The sequence below is a fragment of the Cotesia glomerata genome, linkage group LG8, assembly GCF_020080835.1.
Source record: "Cotesia glomerata isolate CgM1 linkage group LG8, MPM_Cglom_v2.3, whole genome shotgun sequence".
Taxonomy (NCBI): Eukaryota; Metazoa; Arthropoda; class Insecta; order Hymenoptera; family Braconidae; genus Cotesia; species Cotesia glomerata.
Window position 1 is genome coordinate 4,464,558 of NC_058165.1, and position 26,159 is coordinate 4,490,716.

At 25.4% G+C, this 26,159-nt stretch overlaps 1 protein-coding gene across 6 annotated transcripts; it reads right to left on the reverse strand.

Moving 5' to 3' along the window:
• Positions 1–4,201: 4,201 nt before the first annotated feature.
• On the reverse strand, positions 4,202–25,589 carry LOC123270258 (annexin B11-like). 6 transcript variants are annotated; one of them, XM_044736232.1, is made up of 9 exons: positions 18,776–18,875; positions 18,528–18,660; positions 15,507–15,544; positions 13,240–13,848; positions 9,044–9,220; positions 8,765–8,969; positions 6,585–6,911; positions 4,380–4,561; positions 4,202–4,297 (listed from the first exon to the last, which is right to left on the reverse strand). In XM_044736232.1, the coding sequence occupies exons 3-9, from the start codon at positions 15,522–15,524 to the stop codon at positions 4,247–4,249; spliced, it is 1,569 nt and encodes a 522-aa protein (XP_044592167.1). In that variant the 5' UTR covers positions 15,525–15,544; positions 18,528–18,660; positions 18,776–18,875; the 3' UTR covers positions 4,202–4,246. The 6 variants fall into 6 exon arrangements, with proteins under 6 accessions (XP_044592167.1, XP_044592169.1, XP_044592168.1 ...); XM_044736234.1 differs by lacking the exons at positions 18,528–18,660; positions 18,776–18,875 and adding an exon at positions 25,494–25,589; XM_044736233.1 differs by lacking the exon at positions 18,528–18,660 and having other exon boundaries at positions 18,776–18,859.
• Between the last annotated feature and the right edge of the window lie 570 nt (positions 25,590–26,159).

The window sequence follows — 26,159 nt, forward strand, 5'->3', positions numbered from 1 at the left end:
TCGGGCGCATATGTTAGAGCCCCGCCAAGTTACCCTGAAAAAAATGGCCGCTAGGGGGTGATTTCTGTTCAACTTGTTCAATTGCTGTAGTTATTAAAGGATACTACACTATATATTAATAATAATGATAATATTTGCAAGATTAATTCGTATTTAATAATATTATTCACTTATTTATTACACTAGAATTTAATTTGCGCGCGCAAGCGCGCGCCTCATATTTATTGTCATGATATATTTATGTGTCGTTTATGTATATTATATTCGTTTTCAACCAATCAGAATGAGAATAAATATTTTCAACCAATCACATTACGAATAAATTGGTTTCACATACATTTCATCTCAATTTTATTATGGGATTAATTAATTTTCAACCAATCACATTACGAATAAATTGGTTTCACATACATTTCATCTCAATTTTATTATGGGATTAATTAGTTAGCGTCTCATCCACAGATTCGGTAGAATCTGGCGCCAAGTTCCGTTCAAATCTGCTGTAAACGGAGCGCCAGACTACCGACTGTGTTTACTGTAAGCAGAACGGTATTTTGAGGTTGCAAAATTTTATTTAATTCTACGGTACTTTTTTTTCCTAAATTTTATATTATAACAGTAATTCATACTTTATTTGACTGTTATAAATTAATTATATTCACTTATAACAATTAATCTACTTGAAATTATTAAATTTAATCAGCACAAACTATAGCAACGCAAAAATTTAGATCCTGACTTTTTTTTCGATGGGCAAAGTGATCTGCCACAGACTAAATAATTCGAGAATGCATAGTAATCCTTCATTAGATGGGAAACTACAGTTAAAAAAAGATATTTCACAGCTTGCATCTACACCCGCCAGGGTGCGCTGGAATTATTTTTACACAAACTGTAGTTTCAAGGGGATAGTTTGCTATAAAAAATGCAACCAACGCGAGATTTAATTAAGTTGGTACTAATTGTAAATTTTTATTATAATTACAAAAAATACTAAAATCCGAACAAAAACAGTTTCACTGTAAAAAAAATCGCGCCAAGTCCACGTTCATAAGACTATTAAGAAAAAAAAATTTGTTTTTTTCTTTACAAAAATATATAAAATTAAAAAATTAAAAAATCCAAGTAACCGATATGATTGTTTATGATTTTCGGAAATTAAAAAAAATTTTGTTATAAATTTAAAAATTAAGAAAAAAATTTTGGAAGTACTTGGTGTGCGTCATTGTGTATTTAAATTTTTTTAAATTTTGCAACCGCGCACACTAAATACGTTCCAAACTTTTTTTTTAATTTTTAAATTTGTAACAAAATTTTTTTTAATTTCCGAAAATCATAAACAATCATATCGGTTACTTGGATTTTTTAATTTTTTTATTTTATATATTTTTGTAAAGAAAAAAACAAATTTTTTTTTCTTAATAGTCTTATGAACGTGGACTTGGCGCGATTTTTTTACAGTGAAACTGTTTTTGTTCGAATTTATAATTAGGCAGGTCACAATCGATAATATAATATTCGGAGACACGATAGTGCTCGCGCCAAGTACACGTCCAATATATGGCGTGAGACAACGTGTCTCTATTCTCTCATCATATGTCAACATAACCTCCTCACATATTTAGCTCTATATTTTTTTATTATTGCTAAGACATCATTGTTAATAAGTTTCTTTTTACCAATTATGCATATCCTAATATTGCATATCCTAATATAAAATTGAGATGAAATGTATGTGGCATCAAACTATTCGTAACGTGATTGGTCGAATATATCATAAGCATGAAAATATATGCAAATGCTACAGTCAGGCGCGCGCTTGCGCGCGCAAATTCAAATTCTAGTATTACAAAAAATTATTGGATCTTAACAATTATTTAATATATCGCCAGTTTGAAAATTTTTGCTTGCGCCTGTTTTCGATTCTACGAGAGATTTTACAAATTTAGGGCGAATTTTCTTATTTCCAAGTTGGCACCACTTAACCCTGTTATTCTACCATATAGTTAATATACTAAGTACTGAACTTAGCGCCGATATAAGTAGTTGGTCTTTAGTTTAACATTTCAATATATGACAGTAGGTGGAGCCACAAAATCATTACCGCTATATTTTAGATGTCACATTGGTTAGTCACGCGCGTCATTTAAAGTATTGTAGTAATTTTGTTTGTAATTAAATTATTACAAAAATTCATGCATAAAGAATCAGCTGAATTACTTGAGAAGTACATATTTGGAATTTTAAAATATTTATAAAATATTTGATTATGTCACTTAATATACTCTTTACAAAAAAAAGATATATCCCACAAAAAACAGTTTCACTGTAAACCGCCGCGCCAAGTACACGTCCAACTATTGTTACAAACTATAATAATTCAATTTTTACAAAAAACTATTGAATCGAAAAAAAAAAAACGAAGTACAAAAAATTTTTTAGATTAAAAAAACATTAAAGACAGTAAATACTAACGAAAAAAATTTAGTGTACTTGGTGTGCTATATAATTCACACTACAAGTATCAATTTTAAAAACTGTGGATAATGAAAGTATTCGAATGATGCTCACCAAATACATTAAATGTTAATTGCACGCCTCATAGCGCGAAGCGCGTGAGGTTGTGCTTTATACTCGACTCGTCAAGGTCAAGCAATTTTGTGATCTTTAAATGTCTCTATCACAACCATATTACACTTATACAATGATATAAGTAGATGTACACCAAAAAAACACTTAAATTAAACCATCTTTTACTTTCTAAAATCATTTCATGTTGCTATTTTGAAAAAAAAAACGTTTTGAAAAAAATTTTACATGGACGTCCGGATGTCACCCCATTTTGGATGTACCAATGATTACTCCCGAACAAATTGATATTTCAAGACCGGACCTTTTTTATTAGTTTACGAATGCGATGAACTGGGTCCGTATTTCATATCAGTAGCCTAGTTAACGTATTTTTTTTTTAAATTGAATTTTTATTAAAATTTATTACGATATAACCGCACAAAGACAAACGAATTTTTCTTATTTGTCACGTGAAAACTATGGCGCCACTTGATAAAGCTAGATTTTTTTAGACTGCGTGCGCATATAACAAGAAAAAAGGGCGCTGATATTAAAAAAAAAAAAAAAAAAATACTCTGTAAGAAATTACTTAATTATAATTTTCTTTTTTTTATCAGTTACACAATTTATTTTTTCTTAAAAAATGAATGAGCGTTATGAGGCGTGCACTTTTGGATTTTCCAAACTTTTAGTTATTCTTCTATATTATTAGATAAATTTTACTATAGTATAATTTTCAGTCACATAATTATAGCTTATAATTGATGGAATTCTAGAGTGAAATATCCCACCAGTCACTATGGAATGCCCCAAATGATAAAAAAAATTAAATTATTGCCAACTTATGTTTACAAAGATGATGACAAAATATCAATCATAAATATTTCTTAGTTTACACTAAAGATTATTTTTTCTTGCTTCTAATCAGTTGTCCCACAATATTTTAGAGGCGTCAAAAAAAGAAACATTAATTTATTACGACACATGTTTTAAATTTATTTAAATATCGAATACATGAAATTTAAAATATTCAATGATTTGAGGTTTATTGTTGTCTTAAGATTATAAATATATACTTTAACTGGAAGCTTAATATATTATAAATTCAATCTTTTTTAATATAATTTGAAAATATCAACATGTATATTCATAAAAATATAATTTTATGCTGCATAGGCTTTAATATTATATAAAATTATCTATAGTGAAATTAACAATTACTATTTTGGCTGTATAGAAACTTTCAATATTTTTTCTCTTGTCTTTAAAATTGTACTTAATATTTTTTAAATAAATGTAAATTGATCGTGATGCTCACTTCTAAATTTGAGTATAATAGTTATATAATTAAAAATTTTATGCACTATCTATTTGAATTATATATTTTCTATTATCACTTGACTTCTACGTTACAAAAATTCATTGAATAAAAAATAAAAAATAAAACATGTAATTAATTTTTAATTTTACTGTGTATAAAAAATTATAATTTTCAAAAATTTGTCTTTTAAATTTCAATTTAATTTTAACACACAAGCTCATAAATTCACTTTAATACTTTCTGTTTTTTTAGCTTAATTAAATTAAATTGAATAATAAATAAAATTCGATAGCCTTGAATAATTATTTCTGATTTATGATCAAATGCAAAATACCTTTGTAGTCATGTTTTTATTTAGGCAATCAGTGCCAAGAGACATTTCTTGTAATGTCCTGAACAGTCATCCTAAAAAAATAAATTTTATGTTATCATTGTTATTTATAATTTAAAAATTTTTTAAAATTAAATATTAAAATTTTTAACTTACAGCAATAGCATCTTCTAATGATTTTCCATACTCCTGAAGGTACGCTTGCTTTATCTCGCCCATGTCAATTTCAACTCGTGTTACAACAAGTCTGACAAGTCTACGGTCGTCTGTACCCATTCCCTTCATGCTTTTGTGAAGTTGTTTCGCAAAATATCCAGCACGGTGATTCACACATTGAACTAAAAGAAATTATTTAAATAATTTATTATTGATATATATTTATAAATTTTAATTAATTAATCTATATTATTAAGAAAATAAGATAAATTTTGTTTACAGAATAATCATATGACAAAATCGGTTTTTTTAGTGAAATTTAGTGTCATTGCAAAAGTCTTGATTTGAAATTGTGCCTTTTCAAGATTTCATTCTCGCCGATAGTCAATTTATTATGATAAGTATTTAGGCTGCATTCGAAAATGATCTATCTCTAGATACATAATTAAGAAATGACCTTGTATCTTGTGAACTATTGACATTTTTAAAGATATAAGCTCATCTCGACATTACCCTCATCGAGACCTTTCATTTGAGTACTCACATCAATTTTTCATATATTTTATATATTTATATATATGTATATATGAAAAATATATCAAAATGCATGTGGGTACTCAAATGAAAGCTCTTGATGAGTGTAACATCGGGATGAGCTTATATCTTTAAAAATATCATTAGCTGACAAGATACAATGTTATTTCTTAATTATTGACATTTTTAAAGATATAAGCTCATCCCGATGTTACACTCTTTAAGACCTTTCATTTAAGTACCCACATGCATTTTGATATATTTTTCATATATATAAATATATAAAATATATAAATATATGAAAATATAAAGTACAGTGCAATTTAACAAATATCTTATAAACTATTGACATTTTTAAAGATATTAGCTCATCCCGACATTACACTCATCGAGACCTTTTATTTGAGTACCCACATCAATTTTTCATATATTTCATATATTTATATATAAATGAATATATGAAAAATATATCAAAATGCATGTGGGTACTCAAATGAAAGCTCTTGATAAGTGTAACATCGGAATGAGCTTATATCTTTAAAAATGTCAATAATTAAGAAATGACATTGTATCTTGTCAGCTAATGATATTTTTAAAGATATAAGCTCATCCCGACATTACACTCATAGAGACCTTTCATTTGAGTACCCACATCAATTTTTCATATATTTATATATTTTATATATTTATATATATGAAAAATATATCAAAATGCATGTGGGTACTCAAATGAAAGCTCTTGATATGTGTAACATCGGGATGAGCTTATATCTTTAAAAACGTCAATATTTAAGAAAGTTCAGTGTAATTTAACAAAAGTCATTATTTAATAAAGCAAAATTTTAATTTTTTATAGTTCAAAAGTCACAGCAGTCACATAGTGACTGCAAGTTATGTATTCTTTGATGTATATTACCGATAGGCGTAAGTTAATAAATAAATCGATAAATAAATAATTCAGAAAAAATAAGATAACTAAAATTTTTAAATAAATAATTATTTTTACACTAACTAACTGTATAAAAATAATCATTAAAATTTATTTCAAGCTGATTAATGATTTCTATCACCTTGTAAATAAATAAAAAAAAAAATTTACACACTAGCTATAGTTATCATGTAACAAATTGTTCTGTGCTACTTTTTAAACAAAGGATTTAAAAAACTCCGGAAACTAGTTCAGTCTTATGTAATTAATTGATGAAGTCAATTATTTAAAAAAAAAGTTTAATATAAAATAAAAAGGATATATTTTTTTTACTAAAATAAATCTGGATTTTTTTTTTTAATAATTGATGAAGTATAAATATGATAAATAAAATTTGACATCTATAAATCAAGAACATATTGAGCAATATCGAATTTGAATATAAAAAAAAAAAAAAAAATAAATATTGTTGAATTATTTGTAATATTTTGATAGAAGATTAATTTTTTAAAAAAACATTAATAGTGCTATAAATAATTTTAAAAATAAAAATCAATTTTTTTAATAAGTAGAAATTGTTTTTGTTTATAATACTGAAATTGAGAGACAGATGATAATTTTTTTAATACATAAATTATAGCAAAAAAAATTTATTTAAAAATAAAAGCTCTAAAAAATTATAGATGCAATTTTTTAAAAATTAATTTTCTAAATGTGACAATAATGATAATGAATATATTTACCAATAGCCAGAAGACCTTTCTCAATATCACCACTAAATTCATTCTTAATAGCATCTTCAATCGAATGCCCAGTAATATTCTGATACTCAGCAAAAATTTGTTTCAACTGGAGGATATTGCGTTGAACTAAAATAGCATTAAAGGTGGATTCGTCAGTGCCAAAACGGAGCTCTCCTGCCTGTAAAAGTTGTCGAGCGTCTTCCATAGCCGCACTTGGATTAACTTCGTATGATTCGTCACGATGCCCACAGCACAATGAGACCATTAAACGTTTAAAATTGCCAGAAGTATCTTCCCGAAGATCGTCCTCCAATGATTTTCCATATCCTGAAAAATTACAGGATTTATTTAATTGTAAAATAAAATAATTACTTAAGGAAGTTCGAGCGAATCTAATGTAAAAAATAATTTCCAACTTTGAGCTTTGAAATTAAGTATACGTATAAATAAATACGTCATTTATCTAATCCCAAAATTCAAAAAAGATTCACCGTTTAGTTACTTAGATATTAAATTTTAAAAATCACATATTTTATCTCCTTATACACGGGCTCTTATGGCGGACAAACTTTTGTTGAAACTTTAATTATTTTTTTCATTATTAATCTCCCAACTTTAAGGGGGCGTCCATTAATTACGTGAGGTGTTCTAGGGGGGGAGTGGATCATGCTAAATCTTACCAAATCTCACTTAGGGGGAAGGGGGGGATCTTAACAAATATCACGTAATTTTTTCTCTAGCAGAAAACAGTGTAAAATTGCGTGAAAAAGTATTTCTATAATAAAATATGGCCAAATTTGACACAATAGTGTTTGTCGTATTCGTCTGAACCCTGCAGAGCAGCAAAGTAGCGCTCGATTGTTGAATTTGATTATTGATCGATAGGATTCACTAATTTTTTAGATATAGATTTCTTTAGAAATCTATCGGTGGTAGCCGGTCTCATGTCGTAATTTTAATACAATTTTGTCATAATATGTTTAATTATCTTCAATTTAAACTATTGTTCGTCGACTTTTAATACTTTTTTCAATTTATTTCGTAGTTGAGAAAATTAAAAAAAAATCAATAATAAATTAAATTTTAGCTTTTATCATCAAATGACTTTTATATGTAAAAAATCCTATTTTTTAGGTAGATGTCTTTAAATATCTATTTGCTGTAGTCAGTTTCATATCGTTATTTGCAAAAATATAATAAAAAATAAATTTTAGGACATTACGGCCTTTTAATAAGGTGTTTTTTTCAATATTCAAACAAGAAATCTACCTATCCATGTCGGGTGTAGCCGAATGGCACTTTTTTTCTCAATAATCCAACCCGTTTACAGCCAAAACATAAATTTTGAATAATCTCGCGTGAGATTAGGGGAGGGGGGAGGGAGTTGAGGAAAATCTTACGAAATCTTATCAAGGGGGGAGGGGGGGTTAAAAAATTCTCAAAAATGCCTCACGTAATTTATGGACACCCCCTAACGGAAAAAAAAACTATACACAAGAAACTTGGATTATTGCAAAATATAAAAACAATTTAATAATAATACATTACCGATATAATTTTTGAAATATTTAAAGTCAAATTTTATGTTTGTAACTCGTTTATCGTCAGCTATTTATTCGAATAAAGATTTGACAACATCGCGTCAACAGGTATAATCAAGCGCGCTATTGCCAAATTTGTTTATTTAATCCGGCAAGTAATAAATACCAAAGTCATTTTATTACATTACTTTATTAAATAAGTAAAAATCATCAATTATTAAACTGTTTAAATTATTTTAAATTAAAATAAAGAATTTTGACGAATATTGGGAAGACTAAAATTAAAAAAAAAATTTTAACATTATTTTGACTCATTAGTTACTCTCAAATTTCCTTAATAGTATAATTTACAAATTTACTTTTTTTTTTTCAAAACTTTTTTTCTCAAAAAATTAATTTAAATAATTTGTATATAAACAAAGTAAAATCAAATTTAAACTTAGAAATTAATATAGAAAATAAGAATTTAAAATATAGAATTTTAATGTCACTAATTCAAATAATAACTCAGCATAATAATACTGTGAATTGCAATCAATTTATCCTTACCATAATCTTTAATGTATTAGATTAAAATTTTTTATTTATTAAACGTCATTTTAATTATCAAGATTTAATAAATAATTTTTATCAACTTACTAGCTTCATATGCTTGGCGAATAACATGGATTTCTTGATTGGACATTGTACACATTACTTCAATCAAGACATGTTCGTCAGTTCCAATACCCGACATAGCTTCATGGAGTTCTTTAGCGTAATAATCAGGAATTGGTGTCATCATAGCAACGACAAGATCTTCAAAGTTTCCAGATAACTCTGACTTCAAGTCTTTTATCAAGTCCTAAAACAATCAAAGTATTTTATGTTTAATATAATTCATTAAAAAATAAAAGAGAAATTAAAATTTGAGCATACTTTTCCATAAAGAGTTTTAAATTGAACAGCTATTTCCTGGCGCTGGAGATTTGTACGATTAGCAAGAACATTTATAATGGCTTTTTCGTCAGTACCAAATCCTTTCATCGCCTTCCGAAGAACTTCAGCATCTTCCCGAGAGTTGAAACTAGGGAACGGTACTACGGTTGGAGATGACTGAAAAAAAATTAATAAGGTAAAAGCCCCCATTATTGACACTATAAGAGTGATCATGAATATTTGAATTTTTTTATGTCTCAAATCAATATTGTCAATTTTTTTTTTATAGGACACCTTAATCACTGTTTTTACTTATGTAATTTAATTAATTAACTTTAATAGCAATACATTTAATAATTATTATATCAATTTAAAACCAACAGGTCGAATGTATGTATTATTGACAGCGCAAAAATTTAAAGAGCCGATTATTGACATACCATTGACCCTATTATTGACAGGTCTTTTATTACAGTTAAATTTATATCAACAATAATCATTTTTACTAACTAATGCAAAACTATCAATAATTTTTATTATTTTAAAATTCGTTTAAGACCTAGCTTTTCTATATTTTTTACCAGGTTTTTTTTACCAATTTTTTCTAGTCTCAAATACTTTGATTCTTATAAAATCACATGACAGTATGTAAACATTAATAAACATGGCCAAGAAACTCTTTTTTGAGTCTAATTAATCAGATTAACTAAATTAATTAATGTACTAATTATCTCTTTTTTTTTTCTTAAAACCCTGATAAATTTCGCTGTTTATACTACAATAAATTTGTAAGTCTTTAATAATGTGATACTATTTCAACTGATTCTCTCGAATCCACAAATTTAATATTTTTTTTATTGTTATAATATCACTGATGTATATTGCCGATTGGCGTTTTCTAAATAAATAAATAAATAAATAAATAAATTAATACGTTGATATGTATGTTGAGGGGGTTGGTTACCTTACATTTTGGCCTATGTCGTTAGTTGACGCAAGTTAATTTTTGTGTCCCCATCATTGACATCCGCTATTTTAAAATTAATTTTAACTCGATAAAGCATAAATAAATGATTGCATGGTTATTTAGACTATAAATAATCTAAAATAATTTTAAACAATGCAATTACATAAAAACAACATTGAGAAATGTGGATTTGAAAATAAGGTCTTTCTTAACAATATTGTTAAGAAATTACAAACGTATAAGCAGTTTTGGGCTACTTGAAAAAATGAAATTTTTTTGCGGTAAATAGTTTATACCTTGGAATTAAATTTTACTAGTTTTTAATTTTAAAAATATGTAAAATTGTTGTGAAATATCAAAAATTGTGATTACTAACAGATTTTAATAATGAAATAATAAAATTAAATAGGGTGTCAATAGTAGGGGCCCTGTCAATAATAGGAGCTTTCACCTTACTTTTATAGCAATAAAATTATTATTAAAAGAAATTAATTAAAAAATTCCGCATGTGAAAATTTTAAAAACTTATCAGTAGCAATTTTTTAAAGAATTTTTTTTTATCGTATTTGATTTATTATAAACAACTAGCTGTAACGCCTCCGCTCCGCTGGGCGCTTTATAGAATTGCATTTTTAGATCTAGACTTGAAATTTAATTAGAGTATTGTTTTGACTTGCACAGATTCCCAATTCTATCGAATTGGCATGCACCTTTTATCCATGTAATTATTCTAGCTAATATTCATTGTAACTTTCAATGTGCAATCATTATAACATTCCCGTGTCTTTCTTACAAAAATTAATAATAATTGATATGAAAAAAAAAAAAAATTGTAATGAGCATTGAAAGTTTCAGTTAAGGTAGTTGTAGCGTGATAGGCATTTCAACAGAAAATTATGAAATTTTTTTTATTGAAAGATAAATATATTAATAATTCACTACCAAAATTTCAGATCAATTGACCGCACCGTTTTTGAGTAATAATTTTCGAAATTGTATCTTTTACACGTAGAGGTATAGAGAAATGGTAAAGTTAGTATGAAATCTTCCATACCACTTGAGTGGGCCAAAGATTTCATACTAACTTTATCATCTCTCTATACCGCTACGTGTAAAAGATGCAATTTCAAAAATTAATTACTCAAAAACGGTGTGGTCAATTGATCTGAAATTTTGGTAGTGAATTATTAATATATTTATCTTTCAATAAAAAAAATTTCATAATTTTCTGTTGAAATGCCGATCACGCTACAACTATCTTAAAGAAATTGCAGGTTCCATAAGTGAAGAAATCTGCCTAGTATATAAACATAACCACTAGAATTAAAAAATTTATTTTAAACAAATGACAATCGAATAGAATAAATTTAATTACAATAAAAATTCATTATTTCTAAGTAAAAAAAATATAGGTTCCGGATAAGTAATCACCACCATATCATATACTAAAACCTTCTCCGAAACACGCTGCATCTTATGGTGTAATTATTATTCCGATCGGTTCAGTAGTTTTCGCAATATAACCGGACAAAAAAACCGGCTCTCCATTTATTACTATAGATTAAAAAAATTTGGAAAATCCAAAAGTGCACGCCTCATAACGCTCATTCATTTTTTAAGAAAAAAATTAATTGTGTAATTGATTAAAAAAAAAATTATAATTAAGTAATTTCTTACAGAGTATTTTTTATTTTTTTTTTAAATATCGTTGCCCTTTTTTCTTGTCATATTCGCACGCAGTCTAAAAAAACCTAGCTTGATTAAGTGGCACCATAGTTTTCACGTGACAAATAAGAAAAGTTCGTTTGGCTTTGTACGGTTGTATCGTAGTGAATTTTTTAATAAAAATTCAATTAAGGAAGTCCTTTCGCTCCAGTTGAGTCATAACAACTGTAGTAGTAAATTTTCAATCAATTAAAATACAAAACCCATAAAGGTTCCTAAAATTAAAAAATAAATAGTATATGAGGCATTAATCGTTGAAATTTTGAAAATTAAAAAAAAAAAATAGCTAAATACAAAAATTAATTTGACTGTTGTAAATCAGCTGTTAGTAACCTGTCCGTGATTTGGCAACGCTTTATTTCGGTTGTTTACACTTTTATTTGCACAATATAATCTTAACCGTGTTTAACTTTTTGCAGTCAGTGTAAATAAATAAATTAATTAAAAATGTTTAGTCACAAAACCATAACATTTTAATGTCTCATGGCAGGAATGCTAGTATTTTTTAATTATTGTTTTATTTTTCAATTATGAATTATGAAAATTTGTTAACAATAAATTAACTAAAAAGTATGCATGAAAAACATAAGCGCGTTAAAGTTTAGTTTGAATTTATTGAATGGTCTGAAGCTCGCGCGCTACGTAACGTTGCCAAATCTTTTGACTCCATTTTATTGTAGGTAACTTGAGAATTTTTTGTGATTTTTAAATATTAATTTCTCAATAAATATCTCGGTGACTGATATATTTTATTGCAAAAAAAGAGACCTGAATATTTCGAAAATCTGATTTTTAGTTTTTTTTTACTTCATCTAATCCATGACTGATAGTATAATTCGAGAAATACTGCAAACGTCTGATTTTCTCGTAAGACTCTGAACAAATACTAACATTTAAAAATTTTATTTTTTCAAAAATTTGTCCGGTAAAGTATAATTTAAACCTCACTATAAGATAAATAAGGACCTTAACTATTAGAAAAAAATTAAATTTACTCATAATCTAATATTTTTTATTTTACATTGGCGGCGAAAGGACCTCCTTAAAACAAAAACACGTAAACTAGGCCACTGATATGAAATACGAACCCAGTTAATCGAATTTTTAAACTAATGGGTGACATCCAGACGTCCACGTAAAATTTTTTTTCAAAATAGCAACATGAAATGATGTTAGAAAGTAAAAAATAGTTTAATTTAAGTGTCTTTTCGGTGTACATCTACCTATATTATTGTATAAGTGATATATGGTTGTGATAGAGGCATTTAAAGATCACAAAATTGCTTAAGCTTGACGAGTCGAGTATAAAGCACAACCTCACGTGCTTCGCGCTATGAGGCGTGCAATAGATAATTTTATTGCATAAAAATAGTGATTGCAAGTTGCTAGTAATTAATAATTAAAAAAAATTCAATTAAATAATTTTATAGAAAATAAATGAAATACTATTGAGTATTGATTGATTGAGAGAAAAATAGAGTAGAAAAAAAAACGTTAGTCTCACCTTCAAATTAACCTGAGTCATCCGGGGGGCAGAGGCAGAAGAATAAGGCCTATAAGCGATAGTAGTAGCTGATTGATAAGCTCCTGCCCCTTGGCCCCCGGGATAGGATCCAGGATAAGCGTTAGTATGAGAACTCGCTTGGCCAGGATAATTTGAATTCATGCTCATGCCAGGATTGACACCCGGTTGGCCGGGATAACTCATGCTAGGGTAGTTAGGCTGTTGAGGAAGATTTGGTTGGTAGGATTGAGGTGCATAAGGCGGTGCTGAAAAGCTGGGATTTTGTGCGGGGTGATGAGTTGAGCTTGGAGGAAAAGTAGCTCCAGGGTTCATTGGGTAAGATAGTGAAGCGCTTGGAGGATAAGGAGAAGGTACATTAGCTTGGCCGGGATACGGCATCGATGGGTTAGAAGATGGAGGGTAAGGACTTGGGTATGGGCTTGCTGGGTAAGGGGAAGAAAAAGGTTGAGGCATGTTGAATGATCCTGGTGTTGGATTGAAACCGTAACCGGCGCTTGAAGGATAAGGAGGAACTCCAGGGGCAGGAGGTCCACTAGAGTGAGCTTCGTGAAGGTTTGGCTTCTCTCCTGAATACGGCATTGGTGGGCCCTTAGGATTTTTACGGTTTAATAATAAAAGTTAGTGATAATAAAATTAACTGATATCTGATCGCTTTTTGATTTTTTTTTTTTAAATAAATTACTACACAAAAAATTATGAAAATTAATTTAGAAGATATTTTATAATTTTAAGAATTTTGGTGACAAATAAATGATTGCAAAAAAATTAGGAAAAAAAATTGACATACAGAAATTTTTAAAAATTTTAAATGCAATTTTTTTAAAATAATTTTTTGGAACAAATTTTGTTGATAAATAAAATAAAAAAAAAAATGATCAAGTGACTGCTAACTTTAATGTCATCAAAAAAGTTATTCATCAAAAATTAAAAATATCTATTAATAAAAAAAAAAAATTAATTTGAATCAAGAAAATAATTTTGAAGAACTTCATTGTCTTGATTAGAGTTGAAAAATTTTTTAACTAAAAAATTTTACTTGATTCAAGTGACTTTTTTTTTTAATGTATTAAAATACTACCAAAAATATTTCTAAAAAATATCAATACTCTTTTTTATTTTTATTAGTGAAATTTTTTGAATTTGTTTTCTATTTTTTAAACTTTTCTAATTTTATCTTAAACTTTTCTATTTTTATTCAAAAAAAAATTAAAGCTTTCTGATTTATTTTTTTTTTACTTGCTTTCATGACTCATTTAAGATAAGAATTGTTACATTAAATTTAAAGCTTTTAATATTAAAAAAATGATAAATATAGTATCAAAAATTTTTTTAAGTATTATTATTTAATGTTTTTTTTTGTAAATAATTTTTTCCATGTCGACTTTTTACAATTTTTACTAAGGTAAAAGCCCCAATTATTGACACTATAAGAGACAAAGTTATAATTTGATTTTTTTTACTAATCAATTTCGTCTTTTAAAATCATAATCACTGATATTTACTAATTAATTTTAAATAATTAAATTGATTACCCGGAGACACCAATTATTGGCAGGTTAAAAAACTGATTGATCTAATTATTGACATACCTTCACCCCAATTATTGACATCTATACTAAGCAGCCTACAATCATCTGCTTATTCTTATTTATCCAAACTTATTATTAAGTAATCAATTTTATTAAAGTTTATTAATAATAATTTCCATAAATGATTAATTACTTTTAAAAATATAAAAAAACTGACAGTAATTTTTTTCAATTTTTTAATTAATTAGAATTTAATACAAATTTATATGATAGTTATTCTTATTAAAGATGATTAAATATATTTAAAAATAATTTAGGGTGTCAATATTTAGACCCCTGTCAATAATTAAGGCTTTTACCTTAGTAATTTTTTTTCAGTCCACAAATTAATATTTAAAAAAATATTTGATTTTTATTTAAATTAAAGAAAAACAATAAGTAAATCTTCAAATAAAATTTAAACGTCTTGATTTTATGGTTAGAAGTATAAGTTGCTCCCGACTTTCCGTACACTTATCGACTACTTTATTTATTTATTAATTCATTTATTTATTTGCAAAAAAAAATCCTAAAAAATGATCAAATGTCTGTTAATTTCAGTATCATAAACTTCAGCAATATTTACTAAACTAATAAGTAATCAGATTTACATGCACTGAAGTGAAATAAAAAAAAACATTGGTGATTCTTGATCAATAATTTGAATATAATTTTTACCTGATATCCGTAACTCATGATGCTTGTTGATTCTTCACCTAAAAATAAAAGTGATCTTATTATTGACAGTTATTACAAAATAAATTTATTTATATTTTATATACTTAGACATTGTATACAATTATATTCACTAACAAATAATACTACTAAAATTGAGAGATGGAAATTAAATTAGCTTACATCTGAAAATTTTTAGAATTTTTTTATTGAAAAAAATTATTTAAACAAAATTGCTTGTAAAAAATCTGAGAAATTCTAAATGCAATTTTTAAAAAATATTTTTTTACTTAGAATTTTTGTTGGCTCAAAAAATATCAAATTTCTACTAATTTTAGTATCATAATTAAAACACGTGATTATTTTTATAATTTTTCTAACAAATAAATTATATCAAGAATAATTTATTTAAAAAATTTCATCTTTAAAAACTTATTTCAATTTTTTTTAAATAATTTTCTAGATTGAATTTATTTTTTATTTTTTAATAAAAATTAAAAAAAATTCAAATGCCTGTTAAGGAAGTCCTTTCGCTCCAGTTGAGTCATAACAACTGTAGTAGTAAATTTTCAATAAATTAAAATACAAAACCCATAAAAATTCCTAAAATTAAAAAATAAATAGTATATGAGGCATTAATCGTTGAAATTTTGAAAATTAAAAAAAAAAAATAGTTAAATACAAAAATTAATTTGACTGTTGTAAATCAGCTGTTAGTAACCTGTCCGTGATTTGGCAACGCTTTATTTCGGTTGTTTACATTTTTATTTGCACAATATAAGATTAAACGTGTTTAACTTTTTGCAGTCAGTGTAAATAAATAAATTAATTAAAAATGTTTAGTCACAAAACCATAACATTCTAATGTCTCATGGCAGGAATACTCCACATTCCTTTCTCAATCCTTTCCTACCATTATCCTATTACGTGAATGTGGAACGCTTCACGTAATAATTACCGTAACTCCTATTCTTTCCCGCTTCACAGCATTATTTATATTTGTAAAAATGCTTACTGTAAGATGGACGGTGTGGCTTAATGTATATAGAATAAGCGAAAGGAAATTCAGTATAGACCGGATAGCTCAAATGGTAGAGTAGCCGACATGTCTTCGGAAGGTTCTGGGTTCGAATCCCAGTCCGAGCTATCTAATAATTTTTCTCGCATATTCTATAAACTCACATTAAGATGATCCTCTCCACATTCCTTTCTCAATCCTTTCCTATCAATATCCTGTTACGTGAATGTGGAACGCTTCACGTAATAATTACCGTAACTCCTATTCTTTCCCGCTTCACAGCATTATTTATATTTGTAAAAAAAGTATATTTCTAATGTATTTTATCTCAAATTTGTGATGATTGATTGTTGTTGTACTACAACAACAACAACAACAAACTTCAGTAAATAGCTAATCGCTAACTCACTATAATCTACCACTTCCTACTACCCTGAGATGCTACACTGATAGAAGGATTTGTTTATAGTTAAAAATATTTGTTAATATTTAACAAATCATTTATTAGAGACCACTTTTTAGTCCTTAACAAATATTTCTTAGTATTTAAAAAAATTTATTAATATTTAATAAATGAATATCTGATTTATTAAATACAAACAAATCATTTGAAATACTAAGAAATATTTGTTTGATACTAAAAAATGGTCTCTAATAAATGATTTGTTAACTATTAACAAATATTTTTTTAATACAAATAAATCCTTCTATCAGTGTACCTGATGCCCAGGGAGGGGGGAAGTGAAGTGGACCGAGAGCTCCGCTGTCCATCTTACAGCAACAAAGAAAGTATATTTCTAATGTATTTTTTAATTATTGTTTTATTTTTCAATTATGAATTATAAAAATTTGTTAAAAATAAATTAACTAATAAGTATGCATGAAAAACATAAGCGCGTTAAAGTTTAGTTGGAATTTATTGAATGGTCTGAAGCTCGCGCGCTACGCAACGTTGCCAAATCTTTTGACTCCATTTTATTGTAGGTAACTTGAGAATTTTTTGTGATTTTTAAATATTAATTTCTCAATAAATATCTCGGTAACTGATATATTTTATTGCAAAAAAAGAAACCTGAATATTTCGAAAATCTAATTTTTAGTTTTTTTTTACTTCATCTAATCCATGACTGATAGTATAATTCGAGAAATACTGCAAACGTCTGATTTTCTCGTAAGACTCTGAACAAATACTAACATTTAAAAATTTTATTTTTTCAAAAATTTGTCCGGTAAAGTATAATTTAAACCTCACTATAAGATAAATAAGGGGGTTGCGGTCAACCAGTCAGATCGACAGCATTCCGAATTATCAAAACTTTAGAAAATTAAAAATTCCGCTACATTCAAAGTTTATAAAATACATTAACTTAAATATAATACCAGCCGAAAAACAATTTTGCAAATTATAAAATACTGAGCTATCGAATATAGGTAAACATAAATCTTATATTCCTCAAGAGTTAAAATTGATTTAATTTCGAAAAAAGTTCGTTCCGACGTATATTCATCCGAATACTCATCCATACGAATAATGATTCGGCCGAAAATTACTCATTCAAATAACTATATATTTACATTTTTCGGCTAAATGAGTGTTCCTCTGTTCATTCATTCTGGCGTAAAAATTTTCGTTATTATGTTTTTTAATTTATTGAGACTTTGTGACTTTGAAAGATTCTATTAATATAATTTTAGTTTTTTCATTATTCAAGTTTATATTTTTCGAAATTTTAAAATTTGTAAAATTAATTATTTTAAATTATATTTTATATTTACTTTCTAAGTTCTAGAAATTTATTAATTCGGAATGTTGTCAATCTGACTAGTTGACTGCAACCCAAATAAGGACCTTAACTATTAGAAAAAAATTAAATTTACTCATAACCTAATATTTTTTATTTTACATTGGCGGCGAAAGGACCTCCTTAACCTCATAAGCAATTAACCTATTACACGTGTAAATTAATTAATAATTTAATAGTAAATTTTATGCCAACAATACTTACAATAAAAATAGAAAAATTAAAAATGTTGATCAAACACTTTACAATATATTTTTTCACGACCTACTAACGGTAGATTATGAAACGGCTGTGATCAACAGACTGTTAACGTGCTCCACAAAATTACTGTTCAAACCTAAAATATCAGTATTAGTAATGACAATGACTAACAACTGGCGTGGCTCAAATTCTAATGGTTAGATTTGAAAGACCTTGTTATACATGTATAAATTAAACGAATGTTTACTTACGTCAAGTACTTGGAATTGGAATGTATGAAATGAATGACGTGTAAATATATAAAATTTACGCACTAGTACGACGCTTAAATATACTATATATCTGATAATGTCGAGCGTTATTATTACGTCGGTAATAGCGCCAATTCAACTTTTCTATTTAGAACCAATCAAAATAATTGAGTAGGATTTAATGGAATTCCCATCAATTTATTTTGTAAAAATTTAATATATTTTAGAGACACTGAAATTAATTAACACTAGAAATTTTTTTTTATTTTATAGCAATGAAATTATCATGAAAAAAATTTTAATCAAAAATTATGAAAATAAAGTTAGCCGACATCTAAAAAATTTTATGATTTTTTTAGGAGGTATGGGAGTTAAGTCGAAATAATGAGATCAATTTAAAATTTTTAGGATCGATAGAAATATATTTAATACGTGTTGTGTTAAAATTTCAGAGACCTAGGGTTGATAGTTTATTTATAAAACAAGATTCAAAACAGGTCATTGAACATTGTAATGACATACCAAATCTCACACCTACTCTTGTTTTAATAAATTTCATGATGAAAAAATAATGAGAAAGCTTCGAAAAACTCATTGTAAGAAAAAAAAAAATTTTCAAAAATTATTGAAAAAATAAAATTAAGTTGAGGGTACTTAGTTAGAAAAATAATTGAGTTTGAAAAATCTAAATTTTAAAAAAATAGTCAGCCATAGCAAATGTGGGTTATGTCGACGGCAACGCCGTACATGGTGGGTCGCGCGGGAAATTTAAAGCTTCAATGAAATAGGTTAAAAGAAATATCAAATAGGTTAAGAAAAATATTATAAAATTGTTATTATTTATTATAAAACATAACATAATTAAATAATCAATATTTTAATTCTTTAATATTTTGATATTTTTAATAGCATTACTTGTAAACATAATACACACGTACACATCAAAAACACGAATAGAGCAGTCAACGCATGCGCAACCACGATAAAATTTATTGCGTTGCCAAACTTTTTAAAAAATAAGGTAAAAGTCCCAATTATTGACGCTATAAGAGACAAAGTTATGATTTCATTTTTTTTAAGCAATCAAATATAAATATCGATGAATTTTGTTTGTGGTAATGTCTTCAGTAATGTTTTAACTAATCAATTTCTTTTTTTAAAATGATAATCAGTGATATTTACTAATTAATTTTAAATAATTAAATATATGATCTGGATACACCAATTATTGACGGGTTAAAAAATTGATTGATCTAATTATTGACGTACCGTAACCCCAATTATTGACGCCCCTACTGCACATGCGTCGAATCATTTGGTTATATTGTTATTTATCAAAAACTTGATATAAAGTAATCAATATTATTAAAGTTAATTAATAATAATTTCTATGAATGAATAATTATTATGAAAAATATAACAATTTATTTAAAAACTTATTTAACACTAAAACACGCCGAGTTATTTGACAGTTAAAAGCCTTGAATATAATCGCGTATATAACGTATTTTATACTTAAAAAAAAAAGGCGTCATAGCGCTGTCGACTGGCTGTCAATATGGGATTCACCATAAAAATTATGAACTAGTTATTGACTCCCATTATTTAAATATCATAAAGCATACAATTAATTTCGATTATTTAATTTTATAAATATTTCATATATTGTTAATTAAAAAAAAAAATAGATCATATAATTACATGAAAAAATTAATTTAAACTCGGCAGTTAAAAAAAATGCTTTTCTAACCAAAGTTGTTAAGAAAATAGACGCTCGTAAGCTGATTTGATGAACTGGTGTTAACTTTATTTTTTTTTAATAATTAATATTTAATATTTTGAACTGAATGTGATTTTTTTCAATTTTTTAATTAATTAAAAAAAGTTTGGAAAATCCAAAAGTGCACGCCTCATAACGCTCATTCATTTTTTAAGAAAAAATAAATTGTGTAACTGATAAAAAAAAGAAAATTATAATTAAGTAATTTCTTACGGAGTATTTTTTTTTTTTTTTAATATCAGCGCCCTTTTTTCTTGTTATATGCGCACGCAGTCTAAAAAATCTAGCTTTATCAAGTGGCGCCATAGTTTTCACGTGACAAATAAGAAAAATTCGTTTGTCTTTGTACGGTTATATCGTAATAAATTTTAATAAAAATTCAATTTAAAAAAAAAATACGTTAACTAGGCTACTGATATGAAATACGGACCCAGTTCATCGCATTCGTAAACTAATAAAAAGGTCCGGTCTTGAAATATCAATTTGTTCGGGAGTAATCATTGGTACATCCAAAATGGGGTGACATCCGGACGTCCACGTAAAATTTTTTTCAAAACGTTTTTTTTTTCAAAATAGCTACATGAAATGATTTTAGAAAGTAAAAGATGGTTTGATTTAAGTGATTTCTCCGTGTACATCTACCTATATTATTGTATAAGTGATATATGGTTGTGATTTAAAGGCATTTAAAGATCACAAAATTGCTTAAGCTTGACGAGTCGAGTATAAAGCACAACCTCACGCGCTTCGCGCTATGAGGCGTGCAATTTAATAAAAATTTATTTGGTCGTTATTCTTATTACAGATAATTTAATATATTTAAAAATAATTTAGGGTGTCAATATTTAGACCCCCGTCAATAATTGGGGCTTTTACCTTATTTAAAATTAAAAAACTTATTATTTTATTCAAATTAAAAATAAATTATCAATTATTTGATAATAATATAGTTATTTAATGCGTAAAAGATTATTCCGGTAAGCTAAATTTCATTAAGGTATTACCCTCGCGACTTCCGTCGTCAAAAGTTTATGCCAGAGTGTACGGTACACATACCAGAAAGCCATTATTGACAAGCCTAAAACTTTTTGCTGTTTATGTACTTATTTCAGCCAATCACGAAGGAGATACTGATCGTTTGAAAAGTCTGGCAACACTGCGTGAGCGTTAAGATATTTTATAGTGGTTATACTGTAGTGTTTTGGACTGGCTGTAGACTTACCTCTGTTTTGATACATGCGTTTATTTATTTATTTACATATATTGAAAGATTAATATATATTATTATATTATAATTGTTAACTTTTCGAATTTTTAATAAATATAAAAAAAAATGAAAATTAATTCAGCCGACATTTAAAAATTTTTAGAATTTTTTTTTATTGAAAAAATGATTACAAAAAAATAAAAAAGAAATTTCACTTGAAAAAAACTTCAAAAACTGTAAATGCAATATAAAAAAGTTTTTTTTTCTAATTTAATTATTAAAAAGTCAAAAATTAAAAATGTTGGCTAACTTTAGTATCATAAAAAAATACTTATTTTCATAAAATAATCATAGTTTTTTTTTTTAGAAAAATAAAATTAATAACTATAATATTACACCTAACGTAAATTAAACTTTTCAAATTTGTCAGCGCATGCGCGTCTCATACTTCTTTCGCGGCTAACAAAACTTGCGCTGTTGCCACAGCTTTATTAACGTATCCCCTCCTCAGTTAAAGTCTGGTAAATTTTTCATTACTTATTAATAAATATCTCTGAAACTGTGTGGTAATTATCAATTAATTTTTTTTTTTAAATTGTTTAGTTGTTAGTTAACGTTACTCTAGTTTTTTAAAAAGATCCTAAGAAAAGTTTCTAAGATATAAAAATGTTTGTAGGTAAATTTTTCGATATCCCGTATACCGTAATGTATAAGAGCGTTCAAAACTCAAACTTCAAAATTAAATATCTCGGAAACTAGATGGTAAAAAATTCTCAAATTGCGCCAATCGATGCAGAATTATATGAACATTAATCTACCAAAATTTAAAAAAAATCCTAAGAAAACGACTTTGGCGAGGGTACTACCTTCATTTCAATCACTAGTAAAAACTTGTTAAGTTTTCTGAAAGTACAGTCTCGAACAACATTAATCCTTCTTAAGTCACGTACTATAGTATAGCTATATATATGCATTGTGAGATGAAACTCAGTGAACGGACTGTACGTCCTATACTTCCTTAAAGAATTATTACAAAAAAATTAAAAAAAATTTTTTTCATTTGTTTAAAACTTCAAAAACTATAAGTGCAGTTTTTTAAAAATATTTTTTAGTTATAATTTAATGAGTTAAGAAAAATAAAAAAATAAAAAATGTCGGCTAACTTTTAATTATTACTATTAAAAAATTTCATGAAAAGTAATGAAAATTAAGTTGGCCGACATTTAAAAATATTTAGAATTTTTTTTTTTATTGAAAAATTTATTACAAAAATATAAAAAAAAAAAATTCATTTGTAAAATTTTTAAAAAACTACACGTGCAATTTTTTAAAATTATTTTGTATTTATAATTTAATAAATGAAAAAAACAATAAAAAATTAAAAACGCCTGCTAACTTTAGTAGGTAGTCATTTTTTCAATAAAAAAATTCTAAAAATTTTTAAATGTTGGATAACTTAATTTTCATTAAAATTTAATATATTTTAGAAAGACTGAAATTAATTGACGGTAGAAATTTTTTTTATAATATTATAGCAATTAAATTATCATAAAAAAAAATTTTATTGAAAAATTCCAATTTTCTTATTGGAAAAATTAATGACATTAAAATTAGCAGTCATTTGATTATATTTTTAATTTTATTTAACAAAAAAATTTGTTCCAAAAAATTATTTCTAAAAAATGGCATATTTAATTTTTTTTTTAATTTCTACATGTCAATTTTTTTTGCAATAATTTATTTCTCACGAAAATTGTTAAAACTATTAAATATTAAATATTTGTTGAATTCATTTTCATAAAATATTGATGAAAATTTATTATTCCGACATTTAAAAATTTTTTAATTTTTTTTTTATTGAAAAAATGGCTACAAAAAAAAGAAAAAAAATTTTCATTTGTAAAAAACTTTAAAAACTGTAAGTGCAATTTTTTAAAAATATTTTTTAGTTCTAATTTAATAATTTAAAAAAAAAATAAAAAATGTCGGCTAAATTTATTATTATCTCTAATATTTGTACATAATGATTTCTGAAATATTATTATTAAGTGATAATATAAATTTAATAAAAATACATTATTTAAAATAAATAAATATTTTATAAAGAAAAGTTTTTTATAATAATTCAAAATTATCTTCAAGTTAGCTGACATCTGTCAATATTTTTGATTTTTGTAACAATAAATAAAGACTTTTTTTATATATTAGCAGAAAATTGACAATTTTTGTAATTTTTATAACAAATCAATTATAAAAAAAAATATCTAAAAAATTTCACACTAATAATTTTTTTTAATTTTTACGTGGAATTTTTTTACTAAATTTTTCTCATTATAATTTAATTGTTGTAAAAATTTTTAAAATAGATAAATATCTGTTAAATTCATCATCATTAATCATTAAAAAAAATCAGACATTAGCTGATTTCAGTATTATAATAATCAAAGGCGACATTTTAACTTGTATGTACTTACCTTTATTTATTGATCAGTTAGATTTAATTAGAATCTATTTCTCAATATTTAAATTAAGAATTTTAGTTGGGTTCCACTAAAAACAATGGAAATTATATATTTTTCAATTAAATATAAAAAATAATCACTATTCTAGTAATTCTAGTATGGTTAATTACAACTCTCTTTGAACGCACAATATATATTAAATAAATACCAGGAAATCCTGTCGCAAATTATATAATATATCGATAAGCAAGGTGCATAGTTAAAAAAAAAAAATTGAGTTATAGATATGAAAAAAAAATAATTATAAGATATGGAATTGCTGGAAAAAATTAAAGAATCAAAAGATTTTCTTAAATATTTTAGAAATTTCTAAAAAATTGTCTGAAAATTTAGCCGACAGCTAAAAATTTTTCGAATTTTTTTTTATTAAAAAAATTATTACAAAAAAATAAAAAAAAATTCCATTTGTAAAAAACTCAAAAAACTGTAAGTGCAATTTTTAAAAAATATTTTTTTGTTCTATTTTAATTATTGAAAAAAAATCAAAAAATTAAAAACGTTGGCCAACTTTAGTTGTATAAAAATTTTTAAGGTTCAAATTTTTTAATTTTTTACTCAACCTTTAAAAAAAATGACAATAAAGTTAGCCGACATTTAAAAATATTTAGAATTTTTTTTTATTGAAAAAATCGTTGCAAATAAATTTTTTTTTTTTAATTTCATTTGTGAAAAATTTGAAAAACTGTAAGTGCAATTAAAAAAATTTTATTTTAGTTCTAATTAAAGAAATTAAACAAAATAAAAAAATAATAAAGTTAGCCGACTAACTTTATTATTATTTAAAAAAAATATAATTTTTTTTAATTATCAAAATTAATAAATTATTTGTCTCATTAATTTTTTCTAGCAGTATAATTAAATTTGAAATTTAATATTTATTTTATCGTCCTATATTATTGATTATATTTACTACAAATTAGATGTTTCTTATATTATCTTACTCCTGATTTTATTACAATAAATTTTTCAATATAAGTATGATAGTGATGAATCAATACGAGAATTATATTATTTTTTAAATGAAAATAATTCTCAATATTTAAATATATATTTACATAAACGCTAATAATATGCACTATAATATTTGTCCATATTAATGGTAAAATGCACCAGTACACATGTACAGTTTTTTGAAGATTATAACACAATTTTTTCACATTCCATAATAATAATAATTATAATATTAACTATTTCGTAATATTTTCTCACTTTCTATTTTTATCAAATAGTTTATTGATCACCACTACAACATCCTACAGACACTCGAATATTTACGTAAGTAATAATAATGCTTCGTTATATTAAAAAATAATCACCAATATAATAATAATAACAATAAATGTTTAAACCAATTAAAAGTTATTAAGATTACAATAAAAAAATTTTTAACTTAAATTAAATTATAATATTTTTTTTTTTAACTGTTTGACTTTATTTACGTTTTTTAAAGTTACACTATCATTTTAATTATTGGATTATATGAAAGTAATAATAAGTTAATTTACATGATACTGAAGCCAGGAGACAATTGTAAATTTTTTTTTATTTTTGTAACAAAAAAATTACAAAGAAAAAAATTCTTTAAAAAATTTCGACTAAAAATTTTTCAAAATTTTCACATGCAGAATTTTTTAACAATAATTTTACTGTGATAAAATTATAAAAAAATTTATAATGTCAACTTCAGTGTCATGAATTTACCTAATACGATAATTAAATTTAAAACAGCCTACAATAATAATGATATTAATTAAAAAAAAAAAAAAAAGTCAACAATAAATTGGTAATTTAAGAAAACAGAAAATTACTTAAATATTTACAGTCTAACATCAATTTATTATTATTAATTAATGTCATATATATATTTATATATAT